This window comes from Sinocyclocheilus grahami, unplaced genomic scaffold, assembly GCF_001515645.1.
Source record: "Sinocyclocheilus grahami isolate Dianchi unplaced genomic scaffold, SAMN03320097.WGS_v1.1 scaffold487.1, whole genome shotgun sequence".
Lineage (NCBI taxonomy): Eukaryota > Metazoa > Chordata > Actinopteri > Cypriniformes > Cyprinidae > Sinocyclocheilus > Sinocyclocheilus grahami.
The window spans coordinates 870,880-892,320 of NW_015505666.1; the positions used below are offsets into that span (position 1 = coordinate 870,880).

A 21,441-nucleotide genomic window follows, 5' to 3' on the forward strand; every position below is an offset into this window, starting at 1 on the left:
CCGGGGATGCTCAACACTAAAGCACAAGTCACAGCATCCGCGTCCTTTGTTTTTTGGGGGAGATCTGTTGGACGTTGTGAGGAGATCTTTCCTGGTGTTGATGATTTGAGCATAGGATTCGGGCTCTGCGTGTTCCTCAGTATAATCAAGTAATCTGACAGGTATGTGACATCAGATGAGAGTCAATGCAACCCAGTCCTCTCCGTCTCTCTTTCACTCATGTCGTATATAGTATCATGCATTTTATCATATCTATGTCTTAAGCCGCTATGTGTCATCCTAGCCAGATGATCCAGTGATGGACAGCTCCTCGACTGAGCGTAAGTGATGTGCACAGCATGACCTTTAATGCTCCTAAACATTCACTGTCAGAATGTCAATATGTCGGACAGTGTCGTTATACAGCATCGTCGATAAACCTAGATTATATCTAAGGCTGTTTTGCGTTAAGATACTAGCCTACTGCATGCTGTTGCATTAAGTTTGCATGACACATTTCTAATCGCTATCAACTTGTTTTGAGAGTTTGATCAAACCTGCTGTGAAAGGAGTTTTTCTAGTTTCTCTTAGAGGATCTAAACGGTCTCTAACTAGGCCAAAGTGACAAATACAAGTTAACACTGTGCCTAACATAAGCAATTTTTAATAGAATAGTTTCTTATATCAGCACATATTGTCTTCAAGATTGGCAGCACCAATTGTAATAATTTAAGATCGAAATATTGAAAAACATATATAGGTCAACCACAAATCGGAATATTGACCTCATTTTCTATATATATGTAATAGAGTGCAATATATTTTATTTACCATATGAATTATACTCAACCAGTCTAGGTGTATGGTTACAGATTTTTTTTGTCAACAAAATTGAAAAAAAAAAACAAAACATTTTTTTACTTCAATGCAGATGGAGTCAACTAGATTTGTTCAATGAAATATACAAATATATTTAACCCTGCATTTATGTTACAGGCTGTATATATATTAAATGTGATTAAATATATATATATATTTTAATCAAAACAACATAAATATGTTAATAAAAACCTATATTAATATTTTTTTTATTTACATAAATAAAACCAAGTCAATCACAAACACACCAAATGTCAGAACAATTCATTACCCACTATGGCACAGCTATGACGATAAAAACATTGTTTATTGTACATTAAAGATGAACATAAAACATATATAGTGCATTCAGTTGAAAAACTGATATACTTCATCACAAAAATATAGTTAACTTACAAACATGGGTTTCTTGCCATTTTTGTTCTTTCCATTTGTTAGAAAGCTGCTCCTTATTGATTTCTTGAGCTCAAAGTGAGATATATTGATTTTCGAAATGTACGACAGCTATTTTCTTGTCTGTGTTTTTATACCGTGGGCAAAGACACTGCAACATATCAAGCTTCCATATAGTTCAGAAATAATGCCGTAAAACTTTCTAATGAGTTAAAGAACAACAGTGTACAATCTTTGCACTCTAAGAACAGGATTATAGTTAACTAAAACAAAAATGTAAGCTAATACTAAAACCACAAAAAAATTAAATAAAACTTAAATAAAATATAAAAATATATCAAATATAAAAACACTTATTAAAAACAATATTTCAGCAACAGTTCTCATTTTCATTTTGTTTTATTTGATACTGAAACGGAACTAAAACTAGAACTGAAATAAAATTAGATAAAAACTCTATAGACATTTGTTTTAAAATTATCAAAATGACAACGCAACACAAATGACTAAAACTTAAACTAAAATTAAAATGAAAACAGAAAATATAAAAATAAAAACTAATCTCACTTATACTAAAATAACACTGGCCTAAATGTTTTAATGTACATATTCACATTTTTATCACATCATCTTGATTTTTCAATTCAGCATTCTTTATGCAAAATTCAAAAATTTTCATAAAAATATGTGGATGTAAACATGTTTAGAGAAAACACCCTTTATACATATGAACAATTTATGACATGGCATAAAATTTTAAATCTGAAATATTACACAACATGACAGATTTAAGTTTTATTAAGTTGAGCCATTATTAACCGCTCTATGGGACTTTCTATATTCCTGCTGTCCACTGCTATCCAGCAAAGGAGTGGTTAAATGATTTGGGTTTTTTAAAAGTTTTTTAAGATTGTGGGGTGATTACGTAAGAAAAGAGAGAGAGAGAGAGAGAGATAAAGAGAGGTTGTGGTGGTAGAAGGGGGTTTACTCTAAACGCTGAGTCAGTCTTACTGCATAGCAGCACCAACTGGCTGTGACTGAACATCGAGAACCCTGCTGGGCAGAAACATGCAGTATAGCTTAAATCTGAATAACTGTTGGAGATACACTTACATTTATGCTTACGAAAGTTGTAGTTGGAACTCCTTTCCATACCATTTGAGGACTACTACATTGCAGTTTTTTTGTCTATAATAGGAATACCTGTTATATATCAGGAATGAGTGATTAGTGAAGGCCAAGCCTTCATCGTTGTGTTGGCTGAAGCTGTTTAGGATAAATTGCAAGGATAATAATTTGAATCAATCTGAAACTGAAAGAAAAAGTAGAGCCTGTAACCATAAAGATTGTATTCCCATATAGACACGCCAAATATAGCATACACGTATTTGCTTTATTAAACTAGAGCTTATGACCATAATAACTTTCTTAACATTATTGATTCTGTGCAGGAGTGTAATCCAATGAGACCCAGAATAAGGTGAAGGCATCTATAGGAGTTACAGCGGCTGTGAAAGAACTACCTCTATCTTTGTCCAACTGGCACAGACAAATGTAGCATTTGTTTTATCACTGATTCATCATTATTGGCCTGTGCTGCCTTATACTATGCATTAAACCCATTCCAACCTGATGACAGCTCGTTACTAGAAATAAATCCCCGCTGGGTACACCAAATGCCAGATTTTTCTGGATAGAGTCAGTTGTAATATCAAGTGTTAATTTTTTAACAGTTTTACACAGTTTTAGTTGCAGTTTTCACCTTTTGATGAGAATATCCTTTAAATTTAGTCAATATTACATCATATATTCCATTAATTAATTTTGACTGAAATGCACTGTCGACAAAAATAACATTGTAGTTGATTCAATTAAAATGTAATCTCCCGTTAACATCAAGAATAATAACTACAACTATAAAAATAAGTAAATTAGTGTCAATGTTATTTTTGTATTATTTATTTACTATAATATTTTTATTATTTTGAGCCAGCTTTTATTTTTACATTTTCAGTTTTCATTTTAATTTTAATTAAAAAAAATTTTTTCAAAGTCTATATACTTTAAATGTTACTATTAATTTATTTCAGTTAAATTTGAGGTTTTATTAATTGTAATTATAGTAATTTTAGTGCTTGACCTTGAATTCTGGTTGTCATTATTTTATTGTTCATCAGCTGGAAAAAATAAAAGCTCTGAAAGTGATTCCAAACCTATCGTTCCTCTGTGTCATTATCGTTATAGTTGTGGTGCGAACCTTGCTATTCTCTTATAATTAGATTATTTAAACGTTATTCTTGTTCTTGGTATGAACACTAGTAATATCTAATTGATTGTTATTTAGAAATATAAAAATATTTTTTGAAGTGGGATTTTTCCTTCTCTTTTAGAGGAATCTATATATTGCTACACCCCACACAACTTCACACGCGACCAGGCCCTGTATGCCAGAGGCTACTGCTGGACAGAGCTTCGAGATGCAGTGCCTGGTGTCGACCCCCAGCTTTGGCCCTCCTTGTTTGAGCACAAGTTTCTGCCCTACGCTCTGCTGGCCTTCACAGGCATCATGTACATACCTGCCCTGGGATGGGAGTTCCTGGCCTCCACTCGGCTCACCTCTGAGCTCAACTTCCTCCTTCAAGAGATCGACAACTGCTACCACAGGGCAGCCGAGTGCAGAGCGCCCAAGATTGAGAAACAGATCCAGTCCAAGGGGCCGGGGATTACGGAACGTGAGCGACGGGAGATCATCGAGAACGCAGAGAAGGAGAAGAGCCCCGAGCAGAACCTGTTTGAGAAGTATCTTGAGTGCCGCGGGCAGAGTAACTTTCTGGCTAAGCTGTACCTGGCGCGACATTTAGCCATCATCTGCCTCAGCTCAATACCCATAACGTACCTGAGCACCTACTACGCCCGTCAGAGGCAGAACGAGTTCACTTGCGTGCTTGGCGAGCCACCGGACACTAGCAGCATCCCTGAACTGCGGCTAAATGTTAACTGCAAGCTATCAGCCGTGCAGCTCCAACGCATTATGGCCGCAGTGGACATCGCTTTGCTGTGTACTATGAACCTCATTATCCTTGTGAACTTGCTGCATTTATTTGTAGTGCGCAAGTCAAATTTCGTCTTCGACAAGCTGCACAAGGTTGGCATTAAAACACGCCGCCGCTGGCAGAAGTCACAGTTTTGCGACATCAACATTCTGGCCATGTTCTGTAATGAGAACAGAGACCACATTAAGTCTCTCAACAGACTGGACTTTATCACCAACGAGAGTGACCTCATGTATGATAATGTGGTGCGGCAGCTGCTGGCAGCGTTGGCTCAATCCAACCACGACGCCACTCCAACTGTGAGAGACTCTGGGATCCAGACTGTTGACCCCAGTATGGACCCTTCAGTGCTCGGTGTGGGAGAATTGGGAGGAGAGCCCTCAGTAATCAAAAGACCGCGCAAGAAGATCAAGTGGATCCCCACATCTAACCCTCTGCCACAGTCTTTTAAGGTAAGACGTTCTTGTTCATATTTAGTTGATGAATAGCTTACTTGTTGTTTGTGAAATGTACCTCTTTGCTTTTATACAGGAACCCTTGACTCTAACCAGACTGGAAAACAGCATAAAAGCAGAGAAACCTAAACCAGTCCGAAGGAAGTATGTAGCAGATAGCATTATTGCTCCACTTCTGGACAGCAAGAGCACACAACATCCTCCTACTAACAAAGGTACTGGTACTGGTATAGTAAAACCTGGTTTTGGTTAATATAGCGAATGTCATTCAAATCCTTCACTGATCGTATTCCTAATTTTATTTTTCAGCTGCAGAAACAAATAATATAGAGAAGAAACACACTCTTAACCTCTCGCTGGATGTTCATCCTTACATGCTAACCATCCAGAAAGCGAAAACAGAAACGGTCAATCCTGAGCCACCCCTTGTTGTTGAGCACTCTCTCAGTAATGTGTATATTGAGGGTCCACATACGGTTGTACATGTCTCATCTTCTCATACTGGTATGCTTGGATTGTCTCTAGGGATGCACAATGTATTTGGTATCATACTGGCGAGTTTGCTGCAGGGATGGTGTATTTTTGTAGGCCAACCTGGAAGTTCCCTTGATAAAAAGCCAATAGGATTGTTTCTTTTTTTTTAGGATTATTGCCGAAAACAAGCTCTGTGACCAACAAAAGCTTATGATTCTTACATATTTTGTTCATTAAGGTAATCTTCACAAATTAATAAAACTTTTATGAATTTTGAAGTGTAAATGCAGCCACCAGAAGTAAAAAGCCAAAGTTAGGCTATAAATAAACTACACAATGGTTGTATGACTTAAATGTCACCAGTGTTATTGTGTCCTACAACTTTCAAATCTTTATTTAAAATTTACAATTTAGAAAGTTTGAATTAGAATAGTTATAGCAAGTGCGTGAGTATCAACATGAGGCAGTAAAAGTGGACTAGTGAGTAGATGAGTTTTCCTGTTTGGTGTGATGACGTCTGGATATCTCACACTTCTAAATGTCTCAGACATCTGGATGTCTCTGTAGTCCCACTTATTAGACTTCTTGCCTTTTTCAAGACACATAAAAGCTTAGAGAATCACAAGGTGGTGGTATTACTGGTGTGTTTTATGCCATAGAATAAAACATGAAAATATCTTGAGCTTTTGTTAACCACAGGCCTTATTTCAGGGATTCCAAAAATCACACTGTCTTTGGGATAATGGAACGGGAAGTGCAGAAATGCTTTTAGATTAGGGTTTTAGGACTCCATTCCTGCAGTACTCAATTGCACATTCAATAGATTGCTCTATTTTTACATTTTTCCTATTTTCTTAACTCACCCACTTAAGCCTATTTCAAGTTAATAAAAAAAAAACAGGAATAATTTAATTACACATGTTCTGTTAAATCTTTAGCAAATCTTAAAGTGAATTTTTCCATTTTTACTCTGTACATTAAAATGTTGTTATGCATTAATTGACTTGTAGGCTTTAAAATAATTGATTTTAGTTTAGGTGTTTTTTATTATTATTTATTTAGACAATATTTAAATATCAGGTATTTTAATATCAGACATAAAACAATATGTGTTGGTTTATATTTGTATTACCAATAATTCTATATCATCTTTTTGTGCCCTTAGAGAAGAAAGAGTCTACTCCACTGTCCACCACCAGGAATAATTTAATTACACATGTTCTGTTAAATCTTTAGAAAACCTTAAAGTGAATTTTTCCATTTTTACTCTGTACATTAAAATGTTGTTATGCATTAATTGACTTGTAGGCTTTAAAATAATTTGTTTTAGTTTAGGTGTTTTTTTATTATTATTTATTTAGACAATATTTAAATATCAGGTATTTTAATATCAGACATAAAACAATATGTGTTGGTTTATATTTGTATTACCAATAATTCTATATCATCTTTTTGTGCCCTTAGAGAAGAAAGAGTCTACTCCACTGTCCACCACCACTGCCTTCTCCACAATATCATATATGAATGTTGGAACGCCCAGCATGCCTCCTCCAGACTTCCCGAAGGTCGAAGATCCTCTCAACCAGGGGACAGAGCCTGAGAGCCAGCCCGGGCCTTTTAGTCGAAACCCCTCACACTCGCTGCTGAGCATCCATCACACCTTGTATGAGGACGAGGAGGAGCAAAACAGACGGGACAGACTAGCCAGACCGGGCGAGTTGATTGCTGCTGGAGAGTGTTAAAGGAAAATGCAGATACACACCTGCACACACACTCACACACAAATGCAAAAGCACTTAGAATATGAACTGAAGCACAAAGTAATATGCTGGTTTTTAGGGTTATGTTAATGATTATGCCATTAAGGGTGGAGCTCAGATAATTTCATTTTCAGAGATGAAGATTATTGGGCATTGGGGAAGCCAATGTTTAACATTTTATACTCTTAAAGGTGCACTTAATTATTTTTATTTATGTTAAACTGGAGTTTTCAGTTGCTGGTGTATTATTAAAAACACTATTAATTTTTTATATTAAGTGCACCTTTCAAAATCATCTCCCAGCCTTACATCCACATACTCAGACGTGTGTAGTTTGAGGGAAAATAAAATCACCGTTATGCCATTAAGGGTGGAGCTCAGATAATTTCATTTTCAGAGATGAAGATTATTGGGCATTGGGGAAGCCAATGTTTAACATATTTTATACTCTTAAAGGTGCACTTAATTATTTTTATTTATGTTAAACTGGAGTTTTCAGTTGCTGGTGTATTATTAAAAACACTATTAATTTTTAATATTAAGTGAACCTTTCAAAATCATCTCCCAGCCTTACATCCACATACTCAGACGTGTGTAGTTTGAGGGAAAATAAAATCACCCATGACCTTGGTGCTCACCTTATGGGTTAATGAGTTCCCTATGACATTCCAAATGAAGGCAAGGCACATCAGAATTTTGCACAAAGCACCATTTGTTCCTTTATCATCAATGTCGACATGGTTTGGTGTTTTATTATTATTATTATTTTGCTATCAGCGTCTGTTTCATATAGATGTCTTGAGGTATCCAATGCAATACATGTATTCTTAAAATATGCAACCTCATGTCTTATTGTCGCAATAATATGCACATTAGGAATGTATATACTGAGGTGTACAGAAAAACCCCCTGATAATATGAGAGATTTTAGGCATTCTTTAAAAAAAAAAAAAATAGACTGTCACATGGCGTGTTTATCCACACACCTCTGGTGCACTTATTTAATGAGACTATATGACTCTGGGTCTTTGGGTCAAGTGCTCAAAGACATTCAACTCTGGATCGTCAGAAGAAATATGGATCTTTATACCAGCTTTTTTGAACAGACAGAGTTGTGACAGAAAGATTTTAGCTTCTTCAGCTGGACACTTTCAAACTTTTTGATACCTAAATCACCATGAACCACAGTTTGTGTGTCATTCCACCTTTGTAAATCCTAGTTAAAACCTTTGATATTCACTTATGCATTTTGTGGTGAAGTATAACAAATGCCTGCCAAAATACACTTTTATGATTGTGAGTGAATACAAGAAGTGCACAATTAGAATCCAAGAGCACCTCTAACCACAAGGCATGAGACTGATTTTAGAGATAGCTGCTGCAGCTCACTGTTTTTCTAGCACATATCATGCATCCAAGTGCAATATTTTGATAATGATAATGTGATACAGGGAACAAAGATCATGAATGACAATACTATTAGAGGGGAAGGAACCACACCTGATTTTCCAGGCTTGAATTTTAAGATGTAAATATAATTTGATGGTATTATGGGAGCTAATCTCAAACTTGGAAATCTTAATGGCCAACATGTTAAAATGGGGTTAGACAAGGTAGTTCATGGCCATGTTACCTTACTTGTTTTGTTCTTGCATTTAGGGGAAACATTGTAAATGAATATTTGTTTTGTAGCACCATTTCAATTTTTTTTGTCTATTTTTGTGCCACAAATTATTGACAAATGTTTGTGTTTAATATGTGTATATTTATGGAACTTCAGCATTTCAACCAAGTAGCCTGCTTAGAGAAATAAATTAATCTATGCTAAAAAGAGAAAATGTTAGATTATCAGAAGTATACTGCATGTTACACCATTTACGTGAGTTTGAATCACCTAGTCTGTCTTGCATAGGTAGGTCAGCCCTTTATCTTTTTTAAGATATTTCTGTTATAGGTGAACCTCAGAAAAGGGTGTATAAAGTTCACAATGTTGTAAGATGCTGTAGGCAATTTTTAATATCATGCATAAAATGCTTACTACCTCACAAAAACACTGAAACAAGTATGATGAGAAATCCCACCTGTCCTACATGAGCTCTGTTAACAGAATTCAGATGTGCAGCCATGCTTTTTAGCCAAAAAGAAACACCTTATTGGCTATGAATCTTTTTTTGCGTTTGGGCTTGGTCATTGGTTGACCATTGGTTCACCAGGTTAATGAATTGTAGTTACCATAATAAACAATTCGTTTTTTTATTTTCAAACTTTGTCTTCAGTTACTATAATATTATCTGAATGACGAGGATAAATTGCACCTCACAAATGACCAATGTAATCTGTTTTAAACGTAAGATCAAATGTCTACTTAAACTGTGAAAATTTCTCTTTTTTTAAACAAAAAAATTAACAATGCAGATTTTAACCGCATTTTGTTTCAGAAAGCACAAACGTGAGTCAATGTAATGTTACATCTAGGCCTACTTTTTAACTTTTTTTTTTGTTACAGTGTAGCAAGCACTTACAAAAGTTACAATTTGGATTACAATAGTTCCTTTTAAAACAGTTTGGCAGGGTAATGTTTAAATTATACTTCCTGCTTTTGTTATATGGATTAATATAGATTAAGTATAAACCCGATTTTTCCCCCACACAAAATCATGTTTACACGACCTCAGTCGCTATCATCCTATATACACTACATTACCCAGAAAGCATTGCAATAACAGGCGGCGCTACAGAGTCATGCAAGCAGCGGAACTGTAGCTCTAACTTTAATCATTTCATTTTTGCCGAGGCTAGGCGAATAAACTACAGTCAAGGTGGTAGTTTTAGTATTATTTAAATATCTCTATAATAAAATGCAATATTATAATCGTCACGGCGCGTCAAAATAAGTATTGTTAGCTAGTTCTTTATAAAGTTTTTAAAGGGGCTTAGCTTATATTAGCATAGCATCAGCTAACAGCTGCGTGGATGTGTACGCAGTTAGCCTGTAGCCGAACTACCTTGTCAAGAATCATCCCTCAGTACAACTGACTGTCCGACCCCGGTCCAATCCGATCCGGTACTTTCGTGGGAAGAGTGGACAAGCTGTCTGTCAAGTCAAATGTAAGAGTTATTTTTATGTTTGCTGCTTTTTCGAAGTGGTGGCTGAGATTGCAGCTAATAGTGCATCAGATTTTGCGGTTTAGATTTAACGTTACCTTCTGTTTGGACTGACTGTTTATAACTTAAATTTAAAATGTTCTCGGCTTTTCTATGAAATGTAACTGCTTACAAAAGCATTTAAAAGCTAGAAACTGTAAGCTGTCTGAATTGAGTTTGGTGTGCTAACGAAAGCAGGTTGCCACCTTTAATGTCTGCCTTCTGTATGATTAGATCTGTTACATGGTCAACATAAACCGCTTTGTTGTGCAACTTAAAAGATAGTTATCAGATCTGAACCCTCATCAAAACAAAAACGAATCCTGTTGTGCTGGAATCACAGTAGTTCGAAAAGTATACGTGGTGTAATTGCACGAGGCAAGATGGCTGGCTGATAATCAAGTCTGATGACTCACTTTACTCAACCAACCCAACTGCACAAGTCAGAAAAGAGTTAGAAATCCTTTAATTAAACAGTGTCTGGTTTAGTGTTGAGGCATATATTTCCAACAGGCCAGTACACAGCCTTCCAAAGCTCTTCAAATCTGTTGAACGTCTCAATGCCATTTGGTGGAGTCATATTATGTGGGTTGTTTTTGTGTCTGACTCATATGATCTTTTATTTCAGGTTGAGGTTTTACTGAACAGTGGACAATGGATCAGGACAACAACTCGGAGGTATAAAATTAAGAGCTTGTAGGTTTTGTTTTTAGTCTTTGGCAGGATGAGAAATTCACTAGAAGTATTTATAAACTAATTAATTTTCACGATGATGGATGTTTATCTGTAATTATTAAGGAGGATTTGATTGAAGTCATAAATGCATGCCGCTAAATTGAAATGGCATCTGTTGTGGTTCAGTGATTCAGTTTTCTGTGCTTTTCATTCACTTTCATTCTTGGTGAATGTACGAATAGTCTCTTTATTGCCTTCTTGTGGGTACTGAAAGTATTGGATAATGGTCTTTTGTTTGTTTAGGTGGACATTTCCCATGATGAAGAAATATGTACAGCATTCTTTGTTTTACTGAAACTTTAAAACTGCTCAAGATATCATTCGCTCATTCTTGAAAACAAAACGGCAGTTCCTAGAAGTGAATGCAGAGCTTTTTCGCACCTGTTTTGTGTACGTTTATATAAAGAAATATGTAGATTATTATGCATCATTTTTGTTTTTAGGATGACTCAGTTGGCCAAGCAGAAGATGATACACAACCTCCATTTCCTCTTGGACTCTGTGAGTAATCTCTGATTTAAAGTTTACAAATCCCAATTTTCTTTTATACGATTTTGTAAGAAATGGTGCTGTGTAGTCGTCAAAATTAATCTTCTTGGCAAAGGTGTAATATTCTATCATTTCAAAACTCTCATTGTTCAGTGCAGGGTTGTTAGAGTTTTTAATGTTTTATTAATGAACTAATATGAATAAATTATTGATAAAATCGATCTTTTCAGTTGGGTTTATTGTTAGTTTTCACTATCATACTTTTCTTTTTTTTCTAATTTAATTTTGTTTTTAGTTATAGTATTTTAAAGCTACCAACTTTGTGCTAACTGGTATAATTACAATTTTTATTAAATTTCTCAGCACAGTCTAGTGTTGTTGCTGTCTAGTGGCATTTTCATTTTTAATGCAGGAGGGTTGTAAAGCTTTCCAGTTTTATAATATGCCATGTTTCAAAAACTTTCTAGAGTCAATTAATTTTATTCTATTTTCCCAGTTATGTTTTTAGTTTTTTAATGTTTTTTTTCAATTTAACTTTTGTTACCAGTAGTAGCACTGCTCCAGTGCACATTTAATTGCTAAACTAACAAGTTTAGTTCATCTAAGTTAGAAAATTAAGCCGATTTGAACTATTTCAAGTTTTAAACTTTTTTTCAAATGTCACACCACCACAAAAGATCAAACCATATGTTTTCTAAAGCTCAACCTTCCTATGTTTGTGCTCCAGTACTGATCACATGACTGATCTTAACCATTTCTGTCTGGTTTACATGCAACGTTTTCTTTTTATTATGAGCTCATATGGAAAGAAGACTATTTACATACTTTTGTTTACGACTCATTTTCCATTTCCGTTTCTGATTTTCAGTTCTGAAACTAGTTCTCTAAAAATTATTTTCTGTGTTCTTGCTCCACCTCTTATGTTCTTGAAATAAATATTTGTTTTGATCTTGAAAATGTTTTTGTCTGTTTAGCAGACTCTGAGGCAGTGGAAGTGTTGTGGCAAATGCGTACCCAGCGCCGACAGACGGAGCCAGATCTGCCGGACACCGTGACGCGTCTCGCCACACCTGAGGGCAGTATTGTGTACCTGGTTGGCACTGCCCACTTCAGCGACAGCAGCAAGAAGGATGTTACCACTGTAAGAATTGGCTTTCTCTTTTTATAGACTAACATCAGTTCTACTGATTGATCAAATGCTGTTTTGATACGGTGTGCTCGGTTTCAGACAATCCGAGCGGTACAGCCAGATGTTGTGGTGGTGGAGCTATGCCAGTATAGAGTATCCATGCTTAAGATGGATGAGAAGACGCTGCTAAAAGAGGCTAAAGACATTAACTTGGAGAAGGTCCAGCAGGCCATTAAACAGGTCAGTCATGACATAGTTATTATATTGTCAAACACATTCCTCTGCATTCATTTATCGACATGTTACTAGTCTAACCTCATTTTTACTCTCTGTTTTGTTTTCTCATTTCTCATGTCAGAATGGAGTGATGTCTGGCCTCATGCAGATCTTGCTGCTCAAAGTCTCGGCTCACATTACAGAACAGCTGGGCATGGCCCCCGGAGGAGAGTTTAGAGAAGCCTTTAAGGAGGTCCGTGTGAATGCACATGCTCTCGCTCACTTACGCTGTCCTCATGGTCCTGACATGCACTGTATCTCATGCACTCGCTTCTGACTCCCAGCAGATGTCACCAATTATCAAAGAACCGTAAATGCACGTAGTCACGAAACATGAAACCTGTGGACACCGCAGTGCATGTCACGGCAAAGACTGGTCTGCATGAATAAAATATGCATTTCCTTCTGTTTTACCCAATGCAGGCAGGAAAAGTGCCCTTCTGTAAATTTCATCTTGGGGATCGGCCCATTCCAGTAACCTTTAAGCGTGCAATAGCTGCTCTCAGCCTGTGGCAGAAGGCTCGTCTGGCCTGGGGCCTGTGCTTCCTCTCTGACCCCATCAGGTACAAGTCTACACCACTTTGTCTTTATATGCACATTTATCACTTCTTGGTGTTTTTAAGAACTCTCTTAGAATCTAAAACTTCATATGGTGTCTTAAAAATGAGACAAGAAAATACCAAGACACGACGGCCAAAGATGCCAGTCTGCATGTGTACTGTACATAAAACAAATTTTTGCGAAATGGATAGTTGTGGTCTAGAAGCGATAAGCTTAGGTTCAATGATAAGATATAATCTAAATAAGATGCTAATATAATGCTAAAGGCACTTTTATAGTGTGTCCAATCCATTAAGATTTCTTCCGCCAAAGTAATGACTTTTAAATTAATTTGATTTTTTATTTTTTTTTAACACTAATGATTTGTAAATGAATTTAGTTAATCAACATTATTAATTTAATATTTAAAAAAAATATATTCAAAAGTAATTCAATTGATCGACAGCCTTCACATTTTTATTTATATTTTTAATAAAGGCAAATTTTACTAAATTAAATCTAATTTAAATCTGAATTAGATTAAATTTTAAGCATGAAATTCCATCAAGCTTAATGAAGCCTTTATTTAGGACCATTATTTTAAAGACAATAATTGTTGTAAAAGTAATTTTAAAATATAGACTTCATTTTGTTTAAGCAAAACATGATTTTTTTTATTGTAGCTGAAATATGACCTGGACATGTTCTTGTTTGGTTGAAATTTACATGAATCTTATTTTGGTATGTGTTCTTGCTCTTATCAGCAAGGAGGATGTAGAGAAATGTAAACAAAAGGACCTTCTGGAGCAGACCATGTCAGAAATGATTGGCGAGTTCCCAGCCCTCCACCGCACTATTGTTGCAGAACGAGACATTGTTTTATTGTAGCTGAAATATGACCTGGACATGTTCTTGTTTGGTTGAAATTTACATGAATCTTATTTTGGTATGTGTTCTTGCTCTTATCAGCAAGGAGGATGTTGAGAAATGTAAACAAAAGGACCTTCTGGAGCAGACCATGTCAGAAAATTCAACTTGATTTGAAGTTTTATTTTGCTGTGATTTACTCTGGCTCCTGCAAATAGTTGATGCATTTTGTTTCCCAGCAGTCCAGTGTTGTTTTTCCCTGAGAGTCAACGTTTTAATCTGCGACCTAATCTGTAGTTCATTAAGAATGAATGATAAAGACACCTTTTTTTTAATTAATGGAACAATATCACAGAATTAATTTTGAAACCCTGAATTGCACAATAGGACCATTTGTGAAGAAAAGCGCAGCGGGATTTCCCACCTAATCGTGGGAAAACTTGAATTGAAGTTTTATTTTGCTGTGATTTACTCTGGCTCCTGCAAATAGTTGATGCATTTTGTTTCCCAGCAGTCCAGTGTTGTTTTTCCCTGAGAGTCAACGTTTTAATCTGCGACCTAATGTGTAGTTCATTAAGAATGAATGATAAAGACACCTTTTTTTTAATTAATGGAACAATATCACAGAATTAATTTTGAAACCCTGAATTGCACAATAGGACCATTTGTGAAGAAAAGCATTACTCAGATTTTATTAAAACTAAGTATAATTTGATGTTAAATACATGTAATGAACATCGGGAAAATTATTACGACCAAAGTATTTTTGGTTTCACTGATTGAATTTGTATGTTTCTGACAAAAAAGACTTTAAATGCCTGGAACTGAAACAACTGCACACAGTGTTTAACATCCAGTAATGGGGGGGGGGAAGCATGGTTGCTTGGTTTTTCTAGTTACCTGATAAGCCCAACATAAACTTTGCCCTGAAATATGACCTGGACATGTTCTTGTTTGGTTGAAATTTACATGAATCTTATTTTGGTATGTGTTCTTGCTCTTATCAGCAAGGAGGATGTAGAGAAATGTAAACAAAAGGACCTTCTGGAGCAGACCATGTCAGAAATGATTGGCGAGTTCCCAGCCCTCCACCGCACTATTGTTGCAGAACGAGACATCTACCTCACACACACACTTAGACAAGCAGCGCGCTGTGTGGAGGCCCCTCCTAACGCTGAGAGTGAGTACTGTATGCCGCAGTCTCTGCCCTGCTGTGAAGTGATAGTGATGTTAATTTGATCTAGGGAAATTTCTTGAATTTAAAAATACATATTGTGGTATGCTCAGTGTCATACATTTACATACATTTCTGTCATTTACTCACCCTCATGCCTATGATAAACATCAAAAATCTGACAGATTCTGGCTGATATGGTCTCCCCTTTGGGAATACATAAAAGAGCTCTCTTGACGTACATGCAGTTTTTAACTGTTTTTAACTTCTTTCATTTTCATTTAATTCTTATTTTAATTCTGCTCTAAAATGGTGTGATCATTCTTTGTCATTTGCTTTGTCCCCCCCATTTATTTTTGCTTATCTTTTAGATTTTGTACATTCTGTAACATGAATATATGATGTGATACTGTTAATGTTATTTTGATACTGTGGGCAAACAATAAAACAAAATCCCTTGTGATATTATTGCGGAAATAAAATGTTAGATGAAAAACTTAAAACTGTTACCTTTAATTTGAAGTACTAAAATTTGAAGTAAACCTGAATGAAACCCAGATTAAACCTGAATTAAAGCTAAATAGAAATATTCAAAAAATTTAGTAATAATGGCAAACGCACATAACAAAATTACAAAAATGACAACTGATAAAGGCTAATTTAAAATAATAAATGTATGCTATATTAGTATATAAATTATGCTAAACTAAAACTGCCAGTGCTTCATTCAAGCAAGAAACATATTTGGAGTCATGTTAATTGTTATATGAAACCTCTCGTTCAGACGCTCTCTTTTTTTTTTCTTCAGAAGTGCCTGCTGTGGTGGTTGGAGTGGTAGGCATGGGTCATGTTCCTGGTATTGAGAGGAACTGGGATGAAGAGCTCAATATTCATGAGATCATGAGGTAAGTACCGACACAGCTGCGCATGTACTTTGGTATCTAATAGCACCAGATATATCATGACAAAAATCTTTGTTTCTTTTCCTTTTAGCGTGGCTCCACCATCTCGATTTGGCTGGGTAGTACGCAATGTGTTGAAAGGAGCCATGTGGGGGCTTCTGGGTTATGCCTGCTTCCGTGCCAGCAAGGGTGTGGGGAGGGCGTTACTGTCCTTTCCGACAGTCCAATCGTTGTTTGAAAATATACGAACACCTTCCGTTTGACTTTTTTATTTTTTTTTTTATCGGCACAGACTTTTCAGCAGTGATATCAGGATGTCACACTGAACACCAATAGCCTTAACTACAGGATGGTGGTTGGGTGAAGGGGAAAATTATAGGCAAACATTGTCTCCATCCCATATGAAATAAACAATATGGGTAGAAGCTTTTGACTAGCTCTCTACCTCCTCAACCCTCTGTCCATCCATCCGCTCTGTGGATGCAGAGCTGTACTGCCAAAGAAATCGGACCGTGCTTTCATTCCCCTTTTCTTCATTCTTAAAGTATGACCTACTAGAAAATGAGCTGCAGCGGGATTTCCCACCTAATCGTGGGAAAACTTGAATTGAAGTTTTATTTTGCTGTGATTTACTCTGGCTCCTGCAAATAGTTGATGCATTTTGTTTCCCAGCAGTCCAGTGTTGTTTTTCCCTGAGAGTCAACGTTTTAATCTGCGACCTAATGTGTAGTTCATTAAGAATGAATGATAAAGACACCTTTTTTTTAATTAATGGAACAATATCACAGAATTAATTTTGAAACCCTGAATTGCACAATAGGACCATTTGTGAAGAAAAGCATTACTCAGATTTTATTAAAACTAAGTATAATTTGATGTTAAATACATGTAATGAACATCGGGAAAATTATTACGACCAAAGTATTTTTGGTTTCACTGATTGAATTTGTATGTTTCTGACAAAAAAGACTTTAAATGCCTGGAACTGAAACAACTGCACACAGTGTTTAACATCCAGTAATGGGGGGGGGGAAGCATGGTTGCTTGGTTTTTCTAGTTACCTGATAAGCCCAACATAAACTTTGCCCATGCTAGCTATCAAGTGCCTCCTACCACATGTCCTGGAAGGGCTAAAAGGAATAGAGACTGGTCAGGGTGTTTTACTCTCGCTCCATATGGTCATAATAAATGGGTACTATTAAATCTGGGGTCCTCTGTTTTTCTCTCACAGTTTCATAATTGGTTCTTGCTAATGGGAAGTTTCTAGAAATTAGTGAATTATGCAATTAATTAGACAAGCTGCATTGTGTTTATGCAAAATTTTGTTGTAAGATGAGAAATCAAGTTATTTATTTTTTTATTTTTTTTAAGAAATTAACATCTGTTCCCCTGAAATTAAGTATTTTCATTACTGTTTTTGCTACTGTTTATAGAAGAGGAGTTGGGCCTAAAGATTAATTTCACTAAACTGGAAACAAACTTAATGTTAATGCTTACAGTATGGTAATACTCTAACATGTAAAATGAAATGTGATCTTTTTCAATTTAAAAGACCTTTAAAATAGTTGATCATAATTCACCACACTAACTTAAAACATGAATCACATGAGACCGTCATAATGACTTGAAACTGTAAGTGTAGAGAAACCAAGAATAAGTGTAGAGAACCATTAAAGAAGGTAGAGTTGACAAGCAAATGCTTATAACAGAAAAGCCATCAATGCTTCACATCTTTACTTGTTTTTCCATGTAGCTTTTTATAATGTGTCTTATAGGGTGACTGAAAATCAGTTTTAAATGTGGCATCTAGGTCACAGAGTGAATTATGCAATTAATTAGACAAGCTGCATTGTGTTTATGCAAAATGTTGTTGTAAGATGAGAAATCAAGTTAGTTTTTTTTTTTTTTTTTAAAGAAATTAACATCTGTTCCCCTGAAATTAAGTATTTTCATTACTGTTTTTGCTACTGTTTATAGAAGAGGAGTTGCGCCTAAAGATTAATTTCGCTAAACTGGAAACAAACTTAATGTTAATGCTTACAGTATGGTAATACTCTAACATGTAAAATGAAATGTGATCTTTTTCAATTTAAAAGACCTTTAAAATAGTTGATCATAATTCACCACACTAACTTAAAACATGAATCACATGAGACCGTCATAATGACTTGAAACTGTAAGTGTAGAGAAACCAAGAATAAGTGTAGAGAACCATTAAAGAAGGTAGAGTTGACAAGCAAATGCTTATAACAGAAAAGCCATCAATGCTTCACATCTTTACTTGTTTTTCCATGTAGCTTTTTATAATGTGTCTTATAGGGTGACTGAAAATCAGTTTTAAATGTGGCATCTAGGTCACAGGCACATCTGAAGCACATAACACTTAAGTGTTGCGGGGAATGCTAATGCCTTCTGTTCTTTTAAATGTTTAGATGCTGAATGGAAAATGCTCTGTTTTGAACTATAGTGGGGCTCAAATTAAGATGTGATTAAAGCTTTGCATGCATGCCATGTGCATTTACAGGTATGCTGGAGAAGGAAATGACTACGGATGTATCTGCATGATTCCTTGTCTAGATGGTTTGTTGGGATTATTTAATTGGGATTTTTTTTACAACACATTGTAATGGTTTGAAATATATATTAGCATTCTGAGATATTTGTCAGTGCCCTGGTGCTTAATGAGCATTTCTATTTGTATAATAGTCCCTGCATTTAAATTTGATCGTAATGGATCAAGGTGGTTGCAAACTAATTAAACCGGTTGACTAACTGATTGGTGTAATACAATGTATTTTTTTTTTTTTATTCTACTGATCCAATGACCAAGTAGTCTAGTTCTCCTGTCGCTGTCTTCCTAAAAACTAAAACTCTGTCTTCCTGTTAACTTCATGCAGTTTTACTTTTTGAGCATCTAGATCTGCTGCACTTATTGGATGAGATATGACATGGTCAAAGGTATTCGAGGCATATCTTTGTGCATCCTTCAGCTTTACTGCTCTAATGTCATTTTTTTTCTAACATTGTTAACTGTGGAAAAGGGGAATAAATAGTCCCACTTCTTTTGTTAGTGCTATCATTTTTGTCCTTCATATTCAAGAAGCCAATGCTCTACTATATCTCATATATTAAAATCTTAAATCAATTTTCCAACGTTATATTTGTCTTTCATAACTTCAGTAAGTACTTTAATGCATAAAGTGTGCATATAATTACAGTGCTGGGTAGATTACTTACAAATTGTAATCCATTACTGACTACAGATCACATGATGAAAATTATAGTAATGTAGTCTAGGAGGTTACTCGTTTTAGGTAATGTATTCTTACCAATTTTTAGATTACTTTTTGTCTAACTTATTTTAAACTTACTATTAAATGTACCATATTGACATAAAAAATTAATTATAATCCATGTTTATATCAACTTCTTAAAATCAATTAAACATTACATTATAGTCTATTACACAAGGGTTACCATAGGCTTAATGTAAAAATGTATTGTATTGGGTTTTGTTTTTTACAGTAAACATGAGAATGCGTTGTTAAATTACTGAAATATTAACTTCATCAGAGACTCCAAGTAAATATTTTGTCAGGGGTTTGGCTGACAAAAACGTTTAGGAATCACTGCATTAAATAAACATTAGTAAACGAAAACAGCAATGAGATTACACTTCCCAAGTCTTCCAGGCTTTAAATATTTTTGTTCGGACTTCCAGAACCAACCGTTACTAAAGGCTACTGTACATGATAACGACATATTGTTTCACAGCTTTACATCATTTCATTTGGTTGTTTCATACATGGCTATTTTAAGTTAATTGCTTGAGAGGTGCTTTCCCCCCAAATTCAGAAGCATGGTTTGCAAATGTATTTAAATGACATCTACATGGCCTTTCTATTTGGTGAATATGGTCAAAGCTTCTTCTTTTAGGATTTAATGGCGGTTGGCAAACCAACTTAAAAGGTGCATTCCCGCCACCTACTGGAAAGGAGTGTGAAGCGCACAATGAATAGGAACTTTAGAAACAAGAGCTACCTTAAAATGATTATTTTTTTTAAATAACTAACTAATTCGCAATATATTCCTGATTGCTTAGATCCATCGCCTAACAAAAGCTGGAGTGACAGATCATTTATTTCCAGATACCTTAAAGCTTGACTTAGTTGGAAACGTTCTCTTTCATAAGCCTCACGTTTTATAAGTACGTGTTCTACAGTTTCTGTTAACCCACATTTGTCACAATTTCCATTTTCATGTTTTCATGATTTAATAAACAATGACCAATACTCATTCTTGCAATTATAACGTCCTCTTTCCTGTTTCCAAATCGTCTTCTCTCTGAACCAACTTTTTCTTGTATGCAGTGTAAATGTCTACCTTTTGTTCCTTCTTTTCATTCATTTGGCCGTATTTCCTGTATTTCTTTCGCTATTATCGCTTTTATTTACTTAATGCCACTTCAATGTTTATTTGTGAATGATTTAATGCCTGTTTAGCCAAATGATCAGCCTCCTCATTTCCTTTCACACCTATATGTGAAGGTACCCACACGATATTTACCAGAAGTCCATACTGTCTTATTCTAAAAAGACTCTGCATTACTTCATTTATCATGTCTTGTCTTGCTAATGATTTTCCACTTGACAAACTGTTTAGTGCTGAAAGAGAATCTGTGCATGTCACTGCCTTTGTTGGTTGTATGTCTTCTATCCACTGAAGTGCTAGTAAGATTGCTATTAGTTCTGCAGTAAATACTGAAGTTATCTGAAGTTCTTTTTGACATTTTAATTTTGAATAGGGGATAGTCAAAGCTAAATGATATGTAATATATATTATATATATTCACTTTTCGGTGAAAGTAAACGGGGACTGAATAAATGTTCGAATCCTGTGTGTTTGTTTCTAGGGGGAACAAAAACAACGACGGACCAGATTTCCGTGGGCATTTGAGAACAGCTTGGTTCTCTTTGCAGTTACGTAAGGATGACTGTCACTTTTCCCCTAGTCTCCTTAACTAACAAGCTTTGTTAGACATCAGTACGATGTGAATGGCCTCTGCTGGAGCGCGTTTAGCGCGTCTTTATATCTCATGTTCCAGTGTTATTTTGCGTAGATCGCTATCACATGTGGGGATGGATGAAATGGGAGTAAGAACAAGCCGCTCTTGCCTTGAGCGACTGGAGATT

At 35.5% G+C, this 21,441-nt stretch overlaps 2 protein-coding genes across 6 annotated transcripts; both read left to right on the plus strand.

Annotated features, from left to right (window-relative positions):
• Positions 1–269: 269 nt before the first annotated feature.
• On the plus strand, positions 270–7,174 carry LOC107553946 (pannexin-2-like). The gene is made up of 5 exons (XM_016236291.1): positions 270–295; positions 3,619–4,756; positions 4,836–4,974; positions 5,069–5,263; positions 6,698–7,174. Exons 1-5 carry the CDS (start codon positions 270–272, stop codon positions 6,973–6,975), a joined length of 1,776 nt encoding a protein of 591 aa, XP_016091777.1. The 3' UTR covers positions 6,976–7,174.
• A 2,516-nt stretch (positions 7,175–9,690) lies between these two features.
• LOC107553979 (traB domain-containing protein) lies at positions 9,691–19,046 on the plus strand. 5 transcript variants are annotated; one of them, XM_016236327.1, is made up of 12 exons: positions 9,692–10,101; positions 10,766–10,815; positions 11,316–11,373; positions 12,339–12,502; positions 12,590–12,730; positions 12,849–12,959; positions 13,190–13,329; positions 14,071–14,179; positions 15,290–15,353; positions 16,156–16,252; positions 16,341–18,059; positions 18,604–19,046. In XM_016236327.1, exons 2-11 carry the CDS (start codon positions 10,792–10,794, stop codon positions 16,510–16,512), a joined length of 1,080 nt encoding a protein of 359 aa, XP_016091813.1. In that variant the 5' UTR covers positions 9,692–10,101; positions 10,766–10,791; the 3' UTR covers positions 16,513–18,059; positions 18,604–19,046. The 5 variants fall into 5 exon arrangements, with proteins under 5 accessions (XP_016091816.1, XP_016091813.1, XP_016091811.1 ...); XM_016236325.1 differs by having other exon boundaries at positions 9,693–10,101; positions 12,336–12,502; XM_016236326.1 differs by lacking the exon at positions 9,692–10,101 and adding an exon at positions 10,610–10,650 and having other exon boundaries at positions 12,336–12,502.
• Positions 19,047–21,441: the final 2,395 nt, after the last annotated feature.